A 21,668-nucleotide genomic window follows, 5' to 3' on the forward strand; every position below is an offset into this window, starting at 1 on the left:
AAGAGTATAGTTGTGTAAGTGAACAAATATTAGGGTTCATGAAAACAAAAAAAAAATGGAGACCAGTCAATGGAAGGGTTCTTTCTTGGCAACTGCTAGCATCATCTTCTTTAGCTTTCTTTCTTTCTTTTTTTTCTCTGGTTACCTAAACCACATAATGCTTACTTTTGACGCACCTCTTGCTTTACTTGTATTTGTATATCATATATTAATATTACACACAAAAAGCAAGTGTGTATAACAGTATATATGTATATATACACATATAATTTGTATATTTTCTTTATACGTACGTGTGTATAAGAATCAATTGGAATCCATCAGAATATAAAAAGCAAGTTATAATACTATTGAATTGACATAGCGATCAACATAGGATATTTTCAACCAAATTGTTGAAGAATATTAGGTAATTCGACGACTTAATTGGTTTACGGGTCAAATGTATATTCCAATATCGTATATAGATAAGTTTCTGCCATTCTGTGCTCTATTGCCAAAAGCATATATGATCTATATAACAAGACAACACGTACGTATAGTTTAAGTTTGATACATAGTTTTTACCTTTGATCCGATTTATTGATGACTAAACTTTAAAAGTTTATTTTTCATGACTATAAAATTTTTACGTACCAACTCTTCAGCAAAGTTTTTAAAAAGATAAACATCTACAACTTATTATATAGTGTAGTGGTTTGGATGATTGGATCAAGGAGCTTTTAACTGTAGCAATGCATTCAAATAAATTGGTTGTATAACATTTTTGGATAAACAAAAGCAATGCCTTTATTTTTTCCTTTGAGGCTAAGTTATGAAGGTGTGGTGTCACATTCCATCCGAATGTCTTTTATATTGTTTCGAGGCCCTAAATATATAAAAGACTAACCATAATATCATTATTTCTTTACTTTACTTTTGGCTTTGTCATCAACATTTGTCCCATTTTCAAATAATATTTTCTCTTGTCATGTCTTGTTTTTAATTATGTAACTTTTCTTTATATTTAGACAAAACATGATTAGATATCAACTTAATTACTTGATACAATTACAACACAACATTTATTGGTTTCCAACACGAATATAATTATATAACTTATCTTAGCCTAAAACAAATAACAACGATGATTCAACGACGAGAGTACAGACAAATGAGCTACCCCAATATTTATTCATATTAATTCCGATTTCGCCATAATAATAAAAATGCCTTTCTTTTTTATTATTATTAATATGTTATGGTCGCTTTCCATTGGACCAAATGAGTGAAGTTTTCATGAAGTAGTATCCAGTCACATTACTGTGCAAAAGAATTAAGCAGGAGAATATTTTCTATTGTAACTTTGATATTGCTGTTTTTTTACTAAGTTCTATATCATGTAACTGAGATAACAATCACTGCTGTGCTTTAATTTTGGGCAAAACAGTCATCGACGTTCGTTGTACTAATCGCATGGTTACGTAATAAAAATAGTACTTTAACCGATCCAACAATTTTAAATTCTTTACACCCATTCAACGCATTCAATACAAATTGTCGGCTTTTATTATGTTCACAATTTAGAATATTCAAGATATCGAGTTATACACTAAAAAAATAAAAATAAAAGAGATCAAATAAGCCAATCTGTTTGAGTCGGGCAAGTATAATCAAATGAGACACAAATCGGTTTCATTATTTTGACGACCCATATTGTAATGGACCACAGTCCAATATCCAAAACTCTATATCTTGACAACGTGAACCTCTTCATATATTACATTTAAAAGAAAAAAAGAAAAAAAGAAAAAAAGAAAAAAATCAACAGTAACTTGATCAGTTGTAGTATGACTTACCTTGATTAGTACTATGAGTTTTATAAAACTTTTGAAGAATGCTAACATTTTAAACCGACTTTGTGACATTTCTCTTTAAATACCCTAACAATGCCTTTGAAGAACTTCATTGAGCAAATAGATAAAACATTTCCTTTTTTTCAAAGTCTCAAAGTCTGTATAGCGTACATATATAGGTCTTTTACCACGGCGTTCTCATCACGTCGTGGACTGAGCGAGACTGAAAAGGAACTGCAACTACTTATAAAAGATTCAAAAGTCTAGCCCAATCTCAGTAACTAGTGCAATCATACTACGGATGTACGTAAGTAGTTATTGATTTATATATTATCGTTTTATACTATAACCAAACAAACTTTAGATTGGTATGTTAAGATCTCTCAGATCCTTTTGGTACGTTGAAATCCAAGAATCAATTATTTTTATTTCTTTCTCTCTTTGCATCACGAGCCACTCCGGATCTTCTTTGCTCTTCAAGCTAATGTCCTGACAATGCGAACCTGCACATATATTACATTTAAAACATATTGTAATAATCAAATTACATTAGAGATATATTCATTTTAAATCAAAGTTGAAAATATAATGAATTTTACGTACCATTATTTGTTGTGATGGCGACTACAGTATCTGAAATATCCTCCAAAATTCTGGAAATATAAGAAAAATATCTGATATTGCCTTATGTACGTTAATATACTAGTAACTAATTCAAACATTTATGAACAACTAATTCTATTTATTTACCCGCCCACACTGTATGGATCTGACAACCCATTGGAGAAGATTATGTTGCTCCCAAATTTTCGGAGGATTAACTTGACATCCTGCAATATATATATATATATATATATATATATATAGTAAGTTGTAAATAACTATTTTCATCAAAAGAAAAAAATAATTTTTAACAAACTATTAAAAAATCTATACGAAATATATATTGTACAAATAGACTACTATAAGTTTACCAATACGTTACTATTGTTTGAAAAAAAAAGTAACAAAAACTAAAATAAAAAATTACATCGTAGACAATAATAAATACAAGGAACTCCAAAAATATCCAATTTACTAGAGTTTTTCTAAACGATGGTTTCGTGGCTTGTGTCATTACTCAACTATTTATGATGACTTTAAAACTAGTTGATTAAATATAAATCATATTGACCTGACCTGAATGCCGAAATACGTTGTGATCCAATGTTGTCTAGGTGGGACACCGTAATTTGATTCACAGCCCTCAATGTAACTGGTCATATTAAACGGTGCTGTCGGGAACATGGTATCTTGTTTGTCAAATCCCACCGGCATAACAATTTCACTGCAGCTCTGTATAAAGATCATTCATGTAAACCAGTATAATAATAATAATAATAATAATAATTCATGTATATTTTGCAAATAAAACGATTATATCTTAACAATTTTTTTTTACATATTAATATTAACTAGACGAATTAAGAAATAAAAACATGTAAATCATTCAATTATTTTTTGGAATCCACTAAAATCTCTCTAAATCTAAAATTCACAAAATTAACTCAAATGTGCTTATAAGTCAAATATATCCCCTTTAAATGTAAAACTGATATCGTGTTTTGATATGTATTTTGATGCATATATACCTGCCATCTCCATGCGATAATATTGTTTGTTGGCTGCGCAAACATATTGGGATCATAGCAAGTTCGGTTGCCTACTAAAGCGACAACACCGGCAAAAATCCGGTCGAGTAAATCATGTTTACTGTTTGGTGGGTTGGCATTGATTGCATTGCACACGTTGGTCACTGAATAACTAGGACCCCGGTTGTATTGAACGGATTCGGCGTATATTGTGTCCAAGAAGTCTTTGATATTGGAGCTTCCGTTCAATGGACTGATAGATAGTTGTAAAGGAAGAACTTAAGTATAGAATGTAGATTAACTCAAAAAAGGTAACATAAAAATTAAGATATTTCTCTCTTACGCGCAAGTTTTGAATTTTTTGCTGAGAATCAGGAGACCTTGGGGTTTGGCAGCAACTCTATCGATTTCTTTCCAAGATTTACGGATTGTGTTATAACATCTTTCACTTGTTTTCTGATGGGATATGATATATGTTTAAAACAAGAAAACGAAAGATGTAACTAATATCTAGTAAACTAAAGGTAAAATCACTTAACAACATGTAACATCGTCAAAGATTAGTGAAGACGAGATAGTTGAAATGGATTAGTTGTGAAAAAACAAAAAGAAAAGGTCCTACATGTTGGAAACGTTGATATCTGGTATAATTATTGGATCATTAATATTACCTTGAATACTTTGGTTACGATATAATAATAACCAAACTTAGGACGAGTATCTTCAAAGTAGAGAAGAGGAGCTGAAGATGCTAATGCTCCAAGTGCTATGTGTGGATATTTTAGCCTGAACCATGCCGCTAACACTTTGTGTACAACGAAAAAACAAAATGATTATTTACCTTCATATAATGCTATATTTAATACAAAAAAAATGCTATATTTAATACTATCACTGAGACGGGAGATCATAAGATTTCATATAGTAATCCGTATTATAGGAACATGTGTTTAAGAGTAACTATGTCACACAAGCCTTATAATTTATGCATGTCTATGATAACTTCAAATATGATATAGAATTACATATATTATAGACTTACTTCCACCATAGGATCCTCCTATGACAATGATAGGGCTGTGTTTGGTAGAGTACTTCTCCTTAACGTGCAAGAGAATTTTGGCATAGTCTGCTAGGGCTTGTGCTGCGTTCAAATACCCCAACGTACTTGCGTTCTTCAAAGCTTCCTCTGCTGATCCAAATGGCATCGTCTTACCATAATACCTATGCTGTATTATATATTGTATGCATTTATTAATAAACACTACATACGATTTATATATATAAAGGTTTAAACTCACACCTCTATGTAGACGAGGAGCGCTTTAAAACGGGGACCATTGTCACGAAGAAAGCCAACGGCAGACAAGTCAGAATCTAATGACGATTCCTCTCCAAGAAACGCTAAGATCGGCGCGTTTGCTTTAGCACCACCCCAGTGCGAAGAATCAATGGCGTATCGTTGTTGAAAAGTCATGTAGCTTTTGGGTGTGAATGTGAAGTGATCGAGGGTCTGATTAAAATAGAACATCTTAAGGTCAGATGCATCTACTTTTTGTGTTGATCCATCAGGTGCAATCTTTAGCGTTGTTGGTGAAATCGCAAGTCGGGGAACTTTGGAGTGTGCGAGAGATATGAAATAAGAAGGCGATGTTGAAAATATCAATAGAAGGAGAACTGTAAACGGAAGAGACATTTTGGGAGTGTTTCGTTTTATCTTAGTGACTTAGTCTGGTATAATGATGTTCACTAGCTATGTTGGCTTATTACAAAGTTCATGCACCAAAACCTTCATATATATATAGACCCCCAAAAGTTATAATGCGCATTATATTATATTTCTATTATATGCTTGTTATGTTTGATGTTTCTTCTGCCTTTTGTGAGAATCGTTTTATGCATTATATTTGAAGTTTTAGACTTTCAGAAAATATGTCTATGTTTCGGATTTAACATCAGAAAAAATTCCACAAAACTAGGAGTCAAATTTGGATAGTATCTCTTTAATATTCAAAGTAAACTGAAAAGAAATATATGTTACGAACGATCTAAATCAATCTACTTGATCATAGAGATCTTAATCAAAGAGACGTACATGCTTTGGTCACTCCACATGACTATAACGTACTTATTGCTATTTTGACGTTTGATGAGGATTCTAAGATAAACCGATGTGTACTCTTAAAAGTATTTAGATGCGAGAACCATTAACCCAAATGGACCAAAACTGGACTTAACCGGCACATTCATCTGATCTGACTACATATCAACTGTGGAATGTTGATTTGTAAAAGTCGGTTCTTTCACAAGTCTCCTACTTTAAAACAAAACCTCCACATCCGCCTGTCCAATGGATTTTGTAACACTAAAGAATATTAGTAATCAAACATGTGCAGTTGTCACATCATAGTCTTCAAGTCGAGATCTGGACTTTAGAAATTTGTTGCGTAAGTTGACTTGATTCGTACGTGATCTTTCAATTTTCTTAACCGGCCATTCCTAAATATCTACTCTGACCGATCAAACCATATTTTCCTCGGAGTCGTCTAATTGATCAGACAATAATAACACACGGAACTTTTATACAGTCTCTAAACCGGACATGGCTTACTTTATCATCACGAAATTTCTATATGACATATACTTACAAATTTTTGAATTTCACACGATTTAATGGTTCAAATTAAGAATTATAGATGGGCTTGTTATGTAAATTCACATAAAATTTATTTAATCGATAAGAGAAAGAAAGGATGTACTAAAAGACAATTCATAATTATGAGTATATTTTCATTTCAAATTTCATCATAAGCTTATAGATAGCTATATATATCTATTATTCCATCATATTTTTCTACAAGTAATATTTTTTCAGGAAAATTCTGAAGTAGTACCCCGTATATCTTTTTAACCTGTTACTGTCACCTTCCCATTCTGCATTTCATTTTGTAGCGTAAATGTTTAGAATGGTATAAAAAATAGACTATAAATGGATGTTGTATCAAGTAAGCAAAAAAAATACAAAGAAAAAGTTTACATTTCATATTAATGTTGTCATGTTGGTAAAGGTTGCGCGTGCAAAGTGATGGACACATATGTTCATTGCACGTTTGGTTACTGGCACCACAAATATACATGCTTGCTTCATGAAACTGCTATCATTTCTTTATATATTTTTTTTTAATGTATAATATTCTGTTAGTATACAAATGGTGCCTTTGGCCCAGAATTTCACTTCCATTTTGTTTATAATAATTGAATCATCAAGTTATAGGTTAAGAGACCATGTACCAAATTAAATATTAGTCTGTCAATCGGATCTTCAAATTGGCAGAACTATACCAAAAAAAAAGTATTTGAAAACTAACCCAACTGTAATCTTGGAAAACTATAACTTTATTTAGCGGTTAAGTCACATATATATTCTTTTAAACTTTTATATGTCAAAAAAAAAAAATCAAATTCACTTCTAGCTTAACAAATTCGTAACTTTTATTTATTTGGTCGTAAAATATGGCTTTTGTAAACTCCATGATATTTTTTAGCCATTCATGTCTTTGAAATTGCTTGTTCTAGTAAAGTCCCTTTTCCTTCTAATAGATTTTGTGTGGTAGTTCAGTTTTACCAAAACGAATATATATTTTCCTGACAAAACATGTGGCTTATAGTCATTGTTGCTTGCAAGTATTGTAACGATTCTATCATCAACATCGGATGAAGACCTTTAATTATAGAAGAAGATATTTAAAAAACATCGAATGGAAAGGCCACGATGAAGTGGAGTATAAAGTTGTGAAAGTAGGATAATGGTTACTCAAAAAGCACTAGGTTCAGTTTACATAATTTCTGACATTGTTTGTTCTTTGCAATCCAAACGCGATTATTGTTTGGATTAACCTGATCATAAGAAAAACCATGACATTAATACTACAATCAAAGGGGTAATCCAAGGTAACTTAGAGTTAGAGTGGTTAACAAAAACAAAAAAAATCTTCACAAATGCGGTTCTGATAGATTTATCATTAATTTATAAAATCTAAAGTATGTTTCATTATAAAAGAACGATTTTATTTTGATTTATATCATATACTAATATATGTCTTTAGAAAAATTAATACATTATTTAAGAAATTTATCGAATTAAACAAGATACAAGTGTACTTAATTAAAGAAAAAGTCAGTTTTCAAAGAGTTCAAAAGATGGTTGTTTTTCAAAATTTAATTGATATCAAAAGTTTATATATATTCACACCATGAAACTTCAGGCTGACTGTAATGAATAATAGTATCATAATGCGCATGCACTCATATATGTATACAAGAGAATGAGATATATATATATATATATATATATATATATATAACGTTGCTAAAACTAATCAAACATTCAATCATATATCTTCCATTTGTTATGATTAATTATTGATTCTTGTTTGCGTGGGGACAGTTTGCAATTGAGTAATCCAATATCAAATTATCGATCTTTAACTACATATTGGTTCGTGACATTGAATCTTTCTTATTGATTTCGGTATTTCGACGTCCCAATCATACGTGATACTGATGATGACAAAATAAAAAATAAATATCATACTTGATACTGGTGTTGGTTTTGGATTTCGATTCTTAAAGTTCAAAACTCTAGCCCAATTTTAATAACTAGTGCAGTACAGCTTTTTTATGGATGCAAATAATTATATTATTGATTTATATATCACTAAGTTGAGGACAAATATATATATATATATATATATATATATATATATATATATATCACTTGGTAATAACTAATAACCCGTGCTATATCAGAACATGGACATTGGTGAGAGACAAATTTTGGTCCCTCAAATATAATAATTTTATTTTCAGAGTTTCTTAAGTTTGGTATGAGCATTGGTGTCCCTCGCAGTTGGTCCCCTGGAAAAAATAATAATATTTTAAATTTAAAAAATTAATTATTTAAATTAATAAGTAACAACATATTAAAGTTTTAATTATAATTAAAAATATAACATTGACATTAAAAACATAAAAAAATTACAAAGTTACAAAAACTTGAAAAAAAAAAAAAAAACATACAATAAAACATTAAAAATAAAAAACATAAACCATACAAACATCAAAAATAAAAACAAACTTTTTTTCCTCTGCATAGAATTTTTTTAATTAATCTTCATTATCTGTAAGGCCATCATTAATGGGAGAACACCAAGGGTGTTCTTAGCCCAAAAAAATTATAAAAATAATGAATAGTGGCTTAGAACACTTTTTTTAGTTCTTGATGTAGAACTGATCTAAGCCCAGTTCTTATTTGACGTGGCTTCATGTGATTGGACGAGATTTTTTGGAAAAAAAAGAAAATATTTCATTTATATAAGTAAGCAATTTAAATGTTAATTTATAAGTTTTTATAATTGTAATATGTTTAAGAATATTATATTAATTTATAAGTATATAATTGCTTTTATATAAGTAAGCAATTTAAATGTTAATTTATAAGTTTTTATAATTGTAATATGTTTAAGAATATTATATTAATTTATAAGTATATAATTGCTTTTATATAAGTATGCAATTTAAATGTTAATTTATAAGTTTTTATAATTGTAATATGTTTAAGAATATTATATTAATTTATAAGTATATAATTGCTTTTATATAAGTATGCAATTTAAATGTTAATTTATAAGTTTTTATAATTGTAATATGTTTAAGAATATTATATTAATTTATAAGTATACAATTGCTTTTATATAAGTAAGCAATTTAAATGTTATTTTATAAGTTTTTATAATTTGTAAAATGTTTATGAATATTATTTCACTATATCTTTATTCTAAGAACACCATAATTAGTTCTCCCATTTTTTTTACCTATGATCTTAACAACTGATCTAGCATTATTTTCACTATATATTTAATCTAAGAACACCAAAAATAGTTCCCCCTTTAATGATGCCCTAAGATGTCCAAAGTTAGTCCAAATATGCTCAGTCAAATCTTTTTTTAACTGGTCATGGACTTGTTTATCCCGCATATATGTTCGACGAGTAATCGTACTGCTCATATTTGAACCCAAACTAGCGGCACCGACGGTATATGTTTGAGCCACATCTTCTCCGTGTTGAAATTCAGAAACAATGTTTCGGAAACTGTATGTCTCTCGTTCATCCTCGACAATCATATTATGGAGTATTATGCATGCTCTCATAACATTTGCTATTTTGTATTTATCCCATAAAGGAGATGGATTTTTAACAATGGCGAATCTAGCTTGCAGGACTCCAAAGGCACGCTCAACATCTTTCCGCACAGCTTCTTGTTTTTTAGAAAATAGAGAATTTTTCATACCTTGTGGAAGCCGGATAGATTGTATAAAAGTGGCCCATTTTGGATAAATATCATCCGTGAGATAGTACCCCAAATTGTATTCCCTTCCGTTGACAAAGAAGTTGACCTCCGGAGCTTTACCGTTAAGAACGTCATCAAAAACATTTGATCGATCCAGAATATTAAGATCATTCATAGTACCTGGAGCTCCAAAAAAAGCATGTCATATCCAGAGGTCATAGGAAGCTACCGCCTCCAACACGATTGTAGGTTTTCCGGTTGATCGTGAATATATCCCTTTCCAAGCTGTTGGACAATTCTTCCACCCCCAATGCATACAGTCAATGCTCCCAACCATCCCGGGAAATCCACGTTTTTCATTTTCATAGAGTAGTCTTTCTAGGTCGTCTGGTCTGGGACGTCTTAGATATTCATCGCCAAACAAGTTAATTATTGCAGCGGTAAACTCGTGCAAACATTTCCGAGCTGTTAAAGCACCAATTCGTATATACTCGTCAACTGTGTCGGACGCAGTACCATATGCCAATTGACGAATTGTTGCAGTACATTTTTGTATAGGTGATAGACTAGCCCGTCCGGTTGCATCCTGGGATTGATGGAAATACTCGACTTCAGTAGAGAGATGTTGCACAATACGCATGAACAATGGCATGTGCATGCGAAACCGGCGACGAATAGTCCGGGTATGTTGGAGTATCACTGAAATAATCATTCCAAAGATTATTGTGGTCTTCTTCCCGGTTTCTCTGAATAAAAATCCGTTTCTTTGGCTCGACTGGTTCTTGAATGATATTAGAATTTTCTAGAAAATTATCAAAATAAGCATCAAAATAAGCATCAAAATCATCCACACCATCTCTTTGGTAGTGGTAATGGTTTGATGAAGATGACATTTTTTCAAGAAAAAAGTGAAAAGATCTTATTTTGATATTGAGGTGAAATGGAGTATAGAAAAAGAGTAAATAAGATGAAAAGATATGGTTTTGCATCATCGAGAAAGGAAGTATATATAGAGTAAATGAGATAAGAAGATATGTGATACCCGTGATTGTTTAATTTACTAGCATGTGACACATCTAAACAAATGACTATTTTGCTTGTGAGTATTGGTGAATGACTATACAAAACACCTGACATACAAGCTTACAAGTTCAGAAAATTGTCACGGTAATCATAGGCATACAAGCTTACAAGTTCATAGGGATACAAGTTCAGAACCAGTTGTATTTAGACATCACCACAATTACCAGTAAAGCAACGACAATAACTGTTGAGAAAACCATCATTTCAAAACAATTTCTAAACTTATTTCTGCTCTTCCCTAGATCAAACACTATTTTCTCTAACTGGGCTATTTTCTGCTCAGTTTCATTATGGATGTGTGAGTCGTATTCACTGGCGAATGTAATGCTATCTACCTTCTCCGTCAGCAGTTCACATTGTCCCTTTCATCTCTCTCATCTCCTCCATGACTGCTGCATCCCACCAATTGTGAATATGCATCTCTCCATCATCAACATTCCAACATGCGAAGAACCTCCATTAACATATAAAACATCGCAAATCAATTCAACCTCAGGTTAAAACATTGGGAATCACTTAATAATATGGCAATGTTAAACCACTTACCTTCTGTTCTCGCTTGAGGATAGAATAGGCTGACCACCACAGTAGCATACGTTGGGGAATCCGAACTCAACCTCAGGTTGGGGAGGGTATTGAGTCGCCTGAGTATTGAGTAAGTTACTCTCAGCCTCATCCATCCGAATCAAAGCTTCTATTTCCCTCTGCTCAGTGTCCTGCGAATATCTATCATACTCCTCTGAGGAATCAGGCTGAGAGTAGCTGTAGTCATGGCCCATCGGATACTTAACCTGGAAATAACATTATTCAAGAACAGTCGTAGCTCGAAGGATAACAAAGAGAACACATAAATTTATAGATAACAAAGAGAACACATGATTTAATACTGAAACAGAAATTCAAACTTATTCTACTAAATTAGGAAATACAAAGTTGCTTCTTAAGTCAATACATCAATCTGCAAAATACTGTGCCACTATCTTATCCTTTATAAGTTGATCAGCTGCACTAAGTGGCTCCGGTTTGGCAAGAAGTGTGTCTAGTATGCCAAGCTTCTGTAGCTTCTCCTTTTCAGCCATATCCACCCTCTTGACTTCCCACATGCTCGTGTACTCAGCAAGAGCCTTTCCCTGAGAGTTCTTCCTGTCAGCCTTCGCAGCCTTGATACCTTGAGGCCTTATCTCAGAGTCTTGTTCAGTGTGGGTTGCCTCGGATTGATCAGCTGCACCAACTGGTTTCCTCTTTGTTCTGACTGAAGGTGAGGGGGTGTTAATCGCGTTTTGGTTAAGGAATTTCTGCTCAAACCTTAACAAACACCAGCAATGCTCCATTGTAAACTTCGTCTTATAGTCAGAGAAGTATATCTCGTGAGCCACCTTCAGCATATCGTTCTCAGAGTGTCCACTACTGTTTCTAAAAAACTAAATCATCTACCATCGGAAACGAAGTTGGAACACAAACCTCTTTCTATTGCAACCGGCGTGAGGAAATTGACGACATATTTGTCTTTGCTTCAGTCAATTTTCAAGGATATCGACCTTCAGAATCAAATCGCCGTCGAGAGAGAGAGAGTAAAGAAAGAGAGATGGAGAGAAAACAAATGACTCGAGTAATCGATTTTTTGGGTTCACCCTACCCAAACGACAGTAACCAATACCATGTTGCCACGTGTTATGAAGGACGAACGAAAATACGTCTCGTTTGTAGATACGTTTCTTCGATATTTCATTCATTTCGATTTAAATTTCAAATTTTAATTATGTGGGACGGTGCACACATACGCTGATGCACATGCTCTCACTGATTGGTATACTGTTCAAATAACTTTCATTAACTAATTAATAAATGAAAGAGTTTTAGTTGTAGTATTTTAAAAAGATATTAAGATGTATGTTTACTTTTGAAGACAAAATTAGTAATTTAAAATGTTGAAATTTAAGTGACAATTTTTTTTTTTTTTTGTTAAAAAGTTGCTTTCATTCATTCAAGATAGCCATAACTACAAGTACAAACAACAAAAGATCCAAAGTGTAAATCAATACAAACAAAGGCATTCCCCAATGCCAAAAGATTAAAAAGATAGTACATCAACTGTAAATCCAAGAGAGCTGTGAACCATTAGCGTGAAAAATCCTTGGCACATGTGAGATCATGGAAAGTCAATAGGCCACCCTCGAAAAGTTTGACGGACGTTTGGTTGGTCACGGACAAAGGACGTTGATACATTGAGAATAAGATCGATGCTTTGGAGTCCACCGGGGAGAGAAGCACTACCCACAATAACAATGCAGCAAAGATCCAGGAGACTATGGTTTTGAAGTCGGGACAAGGTTGCTTTACCATCCAAAGCATAGGGATTGGATCATATCGATAAGTCGCAATGAATGTTAGTTGGTCTGAGATCCAAGTGATGGGAATGGTACGAATAGGATGCTTGGAATCATCAGGTGTCCAGCTTAAGTGATACTCGTCAATGAACATAAAGAATTCAAGGCCAAGCTTATCACTAATGCTAGAACAGATCGAGAAGCATAAACTAAAAAACCGTACTGATTTATACTCAAACTGCAAGCCCCTAAAAAGCCAGGTTCTGTACATGATGTATGAGTATCCAAAGCAGAACTGGTGTTACCTTTCGCCAATAGAGTCTTCGACCATCGGCTATCGGGAAACAGAACAGATCATGGCCATGGCGATTCATAGGCGGTGAGAATTTGGGCTTTGACTTGCTATTAATACATATTTGATAGGATTTGATGGCCTCATGGCTTTTTTGACTTAATGGGCTTAAGCTGAACACTAGGTCCACTAGGGAAAACCCTAGTTTCAGAAGGAGGAGCCGCAAAGGATGTCGAGATTGGTCGCCGCCCGAGAACTGTAGAGAGATCTGCGGTGCAGGATACTCTCTGGTGAGTGAGAGATCGGCGACATTAAGCGGTAGTCGTGGTAGGAATCTGGTCGAGTGCATGGTCGTTGTAGTATAGTGGTAAGTATTCCCGCCTGTCACGCGGGTGACCCGCGTTCGATCCCCGGCAACGGCGCCAAATTGAAACTGACTCTTTTTGTGGTTGGGTGAATGATGATGTATGGAATGAATAGATGTCAGGGTGTTTCAATTCCCCTTATGCAATTGTAGTATAAGAGGTGTCAATCCAATCTGAGTGTTTGTGAACAATCAAGATGTGCATATGAATCTAAGTCAAGCCAATTGTAAAGATTGTTTTTCACTAACAATCCTATAATGAGATATGAAATGCAGAAAGTAAAACCAACTAGAACAAGATACTAAATGCAAACAGAACAAATAAATTAAAGCTATAATGAAACTAGAACAGAAATAGACACTATGCTAATGAACTAATGCAAGACAAGTAATGAACACGAAACTAAGTGAATGCAATGGAAATGAAACAGGAATGAAACAAGACAATCACAAATCATAAACGCAAGTTCTGGGGACGAACTCGAGCAGCACTCGACCGAGTGTAGGTCGAGTACAGGGTCGAGCTAGACTAAACGTGAAAACAGAGCAACACATGAAAAACAGAGCAATGCAAAAACGAATCAAACAACAAGCAAGCAATGATATTTAGACTAAGATATTAATAAACAAAGAAGGCCTTGAAGAGGGATTCATGGGCTGGACTAATCATTGTGGTTATCTAACTTGGTCAACAAATCTCAAGCAAAGTTTGAGCTGATCTCTAGACATACTATTCTAAGACATGTTTAATCCACTCTCATGGCAAGAAACAATCAAACCTATGCATTTCTAGATTTGTTCTCACAAAGTAAAGAATCTACACAAGCAGGCATTAAGCAATACATCTCAAACCAAACAAGACCTCTAATCTCTTAGCAAGCCTAATGGTAAGCTCTAGATCTAGCCTTATCTATGCTCCTTAGACATTGGTGTGATGCTAAGATGCTTGAAATCAAACCCTACCTTCTCAGATATAGGATCAACATTAAGAACATCTAGCCTAGAAGAGATCTACAACAATCAAGCTTGACCAAATCAAATAAACCACAAGATCAACCCAGCCTAACCCATCCTCAAGGTCCTAAGCAAACTACTCACAAGAACACATGGTGAAATAAATCAAAAACCCAGAAAATATTGAAACTTGCATCATTAGAAAGATGAAACAGAGATCTACAATGTTGATGAAGAAATAAAACTCGAAATCTTAATATCTTGAAAGTTATGAAACAAACAAAATACAAGAATCTAGTCTTTCTTTCTTAAACAAGTACACAATCTAAAATAAAAGAAAGTGCAAAAGGAATAAATCTAAAAAAGGTAAAAACTAGGTTTTTGACTCTCTAAAAAGCTGGACTCATTGGTGGCTGCAGGTACAAGGGCCTTATATAGGAGGTGAGGTGGAAGCCCTAAAAATACAAAAAGTCAAAGCAGTCAACGGCTCGGTCAACTCGACCAGTGCTCGGTCGAGTGGGTGGTCGAGCTGGCTTCTCTCATGCATTCTCCACTCGGTCGAGTCCTTCTCAGCACACGGTCGGGTGCCTGGTCGAGTGTGCGGTCGAGTTGGACTCTGGACCTTGATTCTTCAGCCTTAACTCTCTTTTTTTCTCCTCAGGATTGCTTCACTTCTCCTCAGCATTGCTTCCATGCTCTTTAAGCTCCAAAATCACCTGTTTATGCATGAAAAGATGCAAATGCAATGCAACTATACTCTAATGCATGATTAGTCCTAAAGCTACACAATAATGGCCTAAATGGATAGCAAAAGATGCAAAAGTTGTGAATAAACTAAGGGAAAACAAGGTAAAATATATGAACATCAACACCCCCAAACTTAGTCTTTGCTTGCCCTCAAGCAAATAATCAAGACAAAAGAAGGTAGGTGAGGTTTGAAAGTGGGATCTCAGCTCCTAAAGCTTGCAAATAGACTATCTAGAATCAATGTCCAAGTTACTAGTACTATGATGCAAGTTGAATGAGCTATACTTAAAGACTTTAGACAAGCATATCACAACCTTTATTGATTTGAGTCTTAGACATCCACATGCATTCAAATCAACCATTTCCTTTAACATTCATTAATCAAGAACATGAATCAATTCTATGCAATGCTTAAACTCATTTGGCTTGGAAATAAAGGCTTTGAGACAATGATGGTCTCTTTTTAGAGTAGGGCTTATCAAAATCAAGGTTCTCTCATGAAAATGGATTGAGCTTTAGAAGAATGCTAAAGGTAAGAACACCTAGACACATACAAGAATAAACCTTGTCTACCCAAAGGCTCCCAAAGTGTTTTATCCTAGCAATCTAAACCCAAATGATCCTAGTTCTACCCTTTAACTTCTTCTTTTCTTTTTCACCCTTTTCTCTTTTGGTTTTTAAGTTTTAGGAGATGTTTCTTATTTGATCTTTCTAGTGGGATGGGGGATTCTTACTTATTTGCTATGGTTCTCTTTTCTTCTTATTCTTAAGACATATAAGCACTTTGCTAGACTTTCTTTTTCTTTCTTTTCTTTTCTTTAATTAGAACCATTCTCAACATTTTTTACTTCCCATCCTTTCACTAGACTTTTACTTAAACACATTCTCCTCTTAAAGACTCTACCCTCTTTTCTTTCTCTTTTTCCTCTTTTCTTTTCATAACAGCCAAGTCCCAAACCCAACAAGTGAACCACCTAGTCCTATCTAGTTTGAAAAATGCAAACTAGAACTACACAAGGCTTTACTCTTGTCAGTTCAAACCTAACACTTTCTACCAAGCTCAATCCCAAAAATAGGCCTCACACACACAAGAATAAACATGGCTTGAAAGAAGGTTTGGTTTAGGGGTAGGGGAAACTGATTTTAATGATTCAATCAGCTACTTGGATCAACAAGAGTGGTAAAAAGGAAGAAGATGATCCAAATATGTATATGGTATCCATGAGTTTAAAGCAATGCACACATTGATAATTGAAAGTCAATATTAGGTTCTTATAAATAGGAGATGGTTTCAAATCTCAACATGCTTCAATTTAGACCAAATGCAATGTAGGAATTCAAGGCTTGGTTCAATCTTATGCTTCTAACCACTCAACTAGCATCAAAGTACTATTAACTTGGGCATTGATCCTAGTCTAGTGAATAAACAAGCTAACAAGGGAATACTCATCATAGATCCCTAATGCAAATACTATACAATCCTACATGAAACATGCTAAACAAGATCCTAATATGCAAAGCAAACTACATGAACACTCTTTTTTTTAATAAAGATTTTTCAAAAAATTTCAAATTTTTAGGGTTTTTCTATGCCTTAGATGATATGCAAATACTAACATGATGATGCTAAAAATTTGAAATAAGAATCACAAAACACAATGTCAAATGCTATCTCAAACCCTCCCCCAAACTTAAATCACACAGTCCTCTGTGTGAAAGAAAGTTGATGGAGGATTCAAGAGTTAAAACAAATCACAAAACATAATATGAAATGCAATGATATCTACAAGTGAAGGTGATAGTGGTACCTTAGGGATCGTGGAAGTAGTTGTCCACATCCATCTGCATGCTGTCATAGGAGTAGTTGGGGTCTTGTTGATGACTTGGAGGTGGAGATTGGGGCAGCTCGACAATGGGAATCGACCGGGACTCGGTCGAGTACGTGCTCGAGTGGGGGGGGTCGAGCTGGCTGTCGAGTCTTCTTTTCCTCTCCTATCTGGCCTCCCTTGCGTCCCTGATCATGAAAATACCAAAACAAAAATCAAAATACCAAAAATCTTAAATAATATGTACATGGATACCTTAGGGACTTCCTCCCTAGTGAGCTTGTTTAGAGTCACTAAGCTTGACTTTTGATGCCTGTTCAGGCTTGGTTTGGATACCAAGGAGGTGATGAAATCCCCCCTGGTTCTATTTGATAACCTTGGTGCTGTTTCTTGATCACTACCTCCTTAACATTTGAGCTTTGCTTCTTCTTAAACTTGAGTCTTGGTCATGCCTTCTTCAAAGACCTCTTGTTGAGCTGAACTTGAAGATCCTCCACCAGATCAGTCAGCTCTTGAACTGAACCCTTAAGATGTTGAACTGTTCCTCATGAGATGTGACCTTAGCTGTTGAAGTCTCTTCTTCTCTCAAAACCCCAAAATCAGCCTTATCTTCAATCTTAAATGGTTGACCTCCAATGGTTGGTAGGTTAGATGAATCTGTAATATCAAAGTTCATGGTCAAACCTTCAGATATGTTCAACCTTATCATCCCCTCCTTAACATCAATGATTGCTCCTGCTGTGGCAAGGAATGGTCTCCCAAGCAAGATTGGATCCTCTACCTCCTTATCCATCTTTATTATGATGAAATCAGTGGGAATTCTTGCCTTGCCAATCTTGACTAGGAGGCTCTCCAATTTACCAACTACATCTTTGTGTGAACCATCAGCTAGACTTATGTAGAGATTGCTTGGCTTGAATTCAGTGTGTCCAAGCTTTTCTGCTATAGAGTAGGGCATGACACTAACAGATGCTCCAAGATCACACAAGCATTTGTTGAAGGGAAGGTAGCTGATGGAGCAAGGTAGATTGAATGGACCTGGATCTTCAAGTTTTGTTGGTACAATAGCTGTCCCAATCTCTTCTTGATCTCTCCTGTTTTGATTCTGAGCTTTCTGCTTGGATATGTCAAGTAACATGCCTTTGTAGAGAGGATATGGGGCATATTGTTCCAAAGCTGGTCCTCTCTCCTCTTCCTTCTCTTCAATGACAACCTCCTGTTGAATGGCCCTCACTTCCTTCTTTTCAATCACAACCTCTTCCTTCAAAGCCATGACTTATTCCTTCTCAATGAATTCCCCTTGTTGTAAAGCTAACTCCTGCTCTTGTTGCAAAGCCAACTTTTCCCTTTTCTCAATAATTTCTCTGAGTTCTTTCAGCTTTTGTGCTTTGAAACGTCCTGGGAATGGTAGATGTGGTTTATAAGCAGGAGGAATGTACTTAGCAGGCTTAATAGCTTCTGGGACATCAACTCGACTGAAAACTCAATCAGTCACTCGATCGTGTGTGTGTTCGAGTGGGGGGTTGAGTTCTTTGTCAACTTCAGCTTGTTTTGCACAATCTTCACTTTGAGCTTCAAGAAATGACCAATCCTCCCCATTTTTAACTTCACTGGCCTCAGTGACAACTGCCTCATTGAGATGAATGGCCTTAGCAGTGCATTCCCTTGGGTGTTGAAGTTGGTTTGGTGTAGGAGAGGGAGTAGAAGCCATGCAACTCTCCATATTCGTGATTGTAGAGCTCAGTCACTCCAACTGGTTATTCAGTCCAGTAGAATAAGAATTCAACGTTTGGTGCAGCTCAGCAAACTGCCTTGCTTCCTCAATCTGCTTAGTGGCTTGCCCAAGCAACATTTGTTGCATCATAGCTCTTAAGTCAGGTTCTTGAGCTTGTGAGGTCTGGAACCATGGAGAGGGATACAATTCAGCCTTGTATACTGGTTGATGTTGCATGGGTATGTAATTGAACATACTGTTGTGGTACATCATTACTGACTCGAACAGGTACTCGGTCGAGCACAGGCTCGAGTTGAGGTCGGGCTGACTGAGATGAGAAGACAAATGTATTCGGGTTGTGACTCGATCAGGTACTCGAACAGCACTCGGTCGAGTGCTAGCTCGAGTGGATGGTCGAGTTGGTACCTGAAACTCAACACAGACAAGCAGAAGAATAATCGAGAGTAGTAGTGATCAAGGTAGCAATAGAACTTAATCTTAGACTAATAATGACCCTAATTGTCACAAATAAACACTCAAATGGGCAACGGCGCCAAATTGAAACTAGAACTTTTTCAAGTATCTACTTATGAATGAATGAATGATGCAATCAAACAAACAAACATAAGTATGAATGATCAGAATGTAATGCAAGGTGTTTCAATTCCCTTATGATGTTGTAGCATAAAGGATGTCAATCCATAAAGAGTGTGATATGTAAGCAGTCAAGATGTGATCAATGCATTCAAGTTAAGCCAAATATCAAGTTGATTTGTTTCTAACAACCTAATGACAATAATGAAATGCAATGAACTAAGGCAACTTAAGACAATACTAATGCTGAATTAAACTGTAGAACAAGTGCAATAAACAAGACTAAGCAGAATTAACTAATAAGCAGAAGAAAACATGAACATAACAATGCATAAGCAAGAAAGTAAAATGGAGCTCGACCTAGCACTCGGTCGAGTGCATGGTCGAGTGCTGTGGTCGAGTTGCCTTGCGAATCCACTTCCTAATACTTTCAGTCCTCTTGTTTAGCTCCAGAAATAACATCAAGTCCTTCCTTACCCTTTTAGAGCTCCATAACACCTAATAATACTCCAAATGCACAAATGTATGCAATGCATGCTTCTAAACATCCTAAGTGTATATTTGGACATAAATGGCTATAAAACCTAAGGAATCATTTCTATATGATGCAAAACATGAACTAAACAAGGCCTTAAATATGGTAAAATATAGTAACATCAACACCCCCAAACTTAGTATTTGCTTGCCCTCAAGCAAATAAACAAGACATAAGTAGGAAGGTGAGGTTTGAAAGTGGGATCTTAGAACCTAATAACTTACTAATGAGCTACCTAGAATCAATGTCCAAGTTACTAGTACTATGATGCAAGGTGAATGAGCTGTACTTAAACACTTTAGACAGACCTATCACAACCTCTACTGATTCAAGCCTTAGATATCCACATGCATTCAGATCAATCATTTCCTTTAACATTCATTAAGCAAGAACATGAATCAGATTGTGCAATGTTTAAACTCATTTGGCTTGGAGATAAAGGTTTAGAGACAAGGATGGTCTCTCTTTAGAGTGGGGCTCATTAAGTCAAGGTTCTCTCATAAAAATGGATTGAGTTTTAGAAGAAGGCTAAAGGTAAGAACTAATAGACACATACAAGAACAAAACCTTGTCTACCCAAAGGCACCCAAAGTGTTTGATCCTAACATTCTAATCCCAAATGGTCCTAGTTCTACCCTTTGTCTTCTTCTCTTCTCAAGTACCCTTTTTCTCTTTTTGTTTTTAAGCCTTAGAAGAGGTTTCTTATTTGAATCAACTAGTGTAATGGGGACTTCTTTCTTATTGCTATGGTTCCCTTTTCTTCTTAATCTTTAAGACATAAAAGCTTTTTGCTAGACTCTTCTTTTCTTTCTTTCTTTTCTTTGGTTAGAACCATCTTCAACATTCTTTATACTTCTCATTCTTTCACTAGAGCTTAAATTCTCTTAAACACATTTCCCTCCTAAAGACTCTAACCTTTTCTTTTTTTTTTTCTCTTTTCTTTTCTTTTCTTTTTCAAAACAACCAAGTCCCAAACCCAAGAATTAAACCACCTAGTCCTATCTAGTTTGAAAATTGCAAACTAGAACTACACAAGGCTTTACTCTTGTCAGCTCAAACCTAACACTTTCTACCAAGCTCAATCCCAAAAAGGCCTTACATACTCAAGAATAAACATGGCTTGAAAGAAGGGTTGGTTAAGGGTAGGAGAAACTGATTTAAAAGTGAAATCAGCTACTTGGATCAACAAGAGTGGTAAAAAGGAAAAAGATGATCCAAATATGTGTATGGTATCCATGAGTTTAAAACTATGCACAATCAGATAATTACAAGTCAATATTAGGTTCTTATAAGTAGGAAATGACATCAAATCACAACATGCTTCAATTTAGACCAAAATGCAATATAGGAATTCAAGGCTTGGTTCAATCTTATGTTTCTAGCTCACTCAACTAGCATCAAAGTACTATTAACTTG

At 34.7% G+C, this 21,668-nt stretch overlaps 2 protein-coding genes and 2 pseudogenes across 2 annotated transcripts; all 4 read right to left on the reverse strand.

Moving 5' to 3' along the window:
* Positions 1-1,956: 1,956 nt before the first annotated feature.
* On the reverse strand, positions 1,957-5,796 carry LOC104736299 (uncharacterized). The gene is made up of 9 exons (XM_010456261.3): positions 4,770-5,796; positions 4,509-4,695; positions 4,138-4,271; positions 3,810-3,922; positions 3,467-3,719; positions 3,015-3,170; positions 2,586-2,665; positions 2,439-2,488; positions 1,957-2,338 (listed from the first exon to the last, which is right to left on the reverse strand). The coding sequence occupies exons 1-9, from the start codon at positions 5,160-5,162 to the stop codon at positions 2,196-2,198; spliced, it is 1,509 nt and encodes a 502-aa protein (XP_010454563.2). The 5' UTR covers positions 5,163-5,796; the 3' UTR covers positions 1,957-2,195.
* Positions 5,797-9,684: 3,888 nt separating this feature from the next.
* Positions 9,685-10,709, reverse strand: LOC147929351 (uncharacterized; annotated as a pseudogene).
* A 318-nt stretch (positions 10,710-11,027) lies between these two features.
* LOC147929352 (uncharacterized) lies at positions 11,028-11,678 on the reverse strand (annotated as a pseudogene).
* A 174-nt stretch (positions 11,679-11,852) lies between these two features.
* LOC147929353 (uncharacterized) lies at positions 11,853-12,284 on the reverse strand. The gene has a single exon (XM_087480581.1). It carries the CDS (start codon positions 12,282-12,284, stop codon positions 11,853-11,855), a length of 432 nt encoding a protein of 143 aa, XP_087336707.1.
* Between the last annotated feature and the right edge of the window lie 9,384 nt (positions 12,285-21,668).

This window comes from Camelina sativa, chromosome 13 (assembly GCF_030686135.1).
Source record: "Camelina sativa cultivar CO46 ecotype springtype chromosome 13, ASM3068613v1".
NCBI lineage: Eukaryota > Viridiplantae > Streptophyta > Magnoliopsida > Brassicales > Brassicaceae > Camelina > Camelina sativa.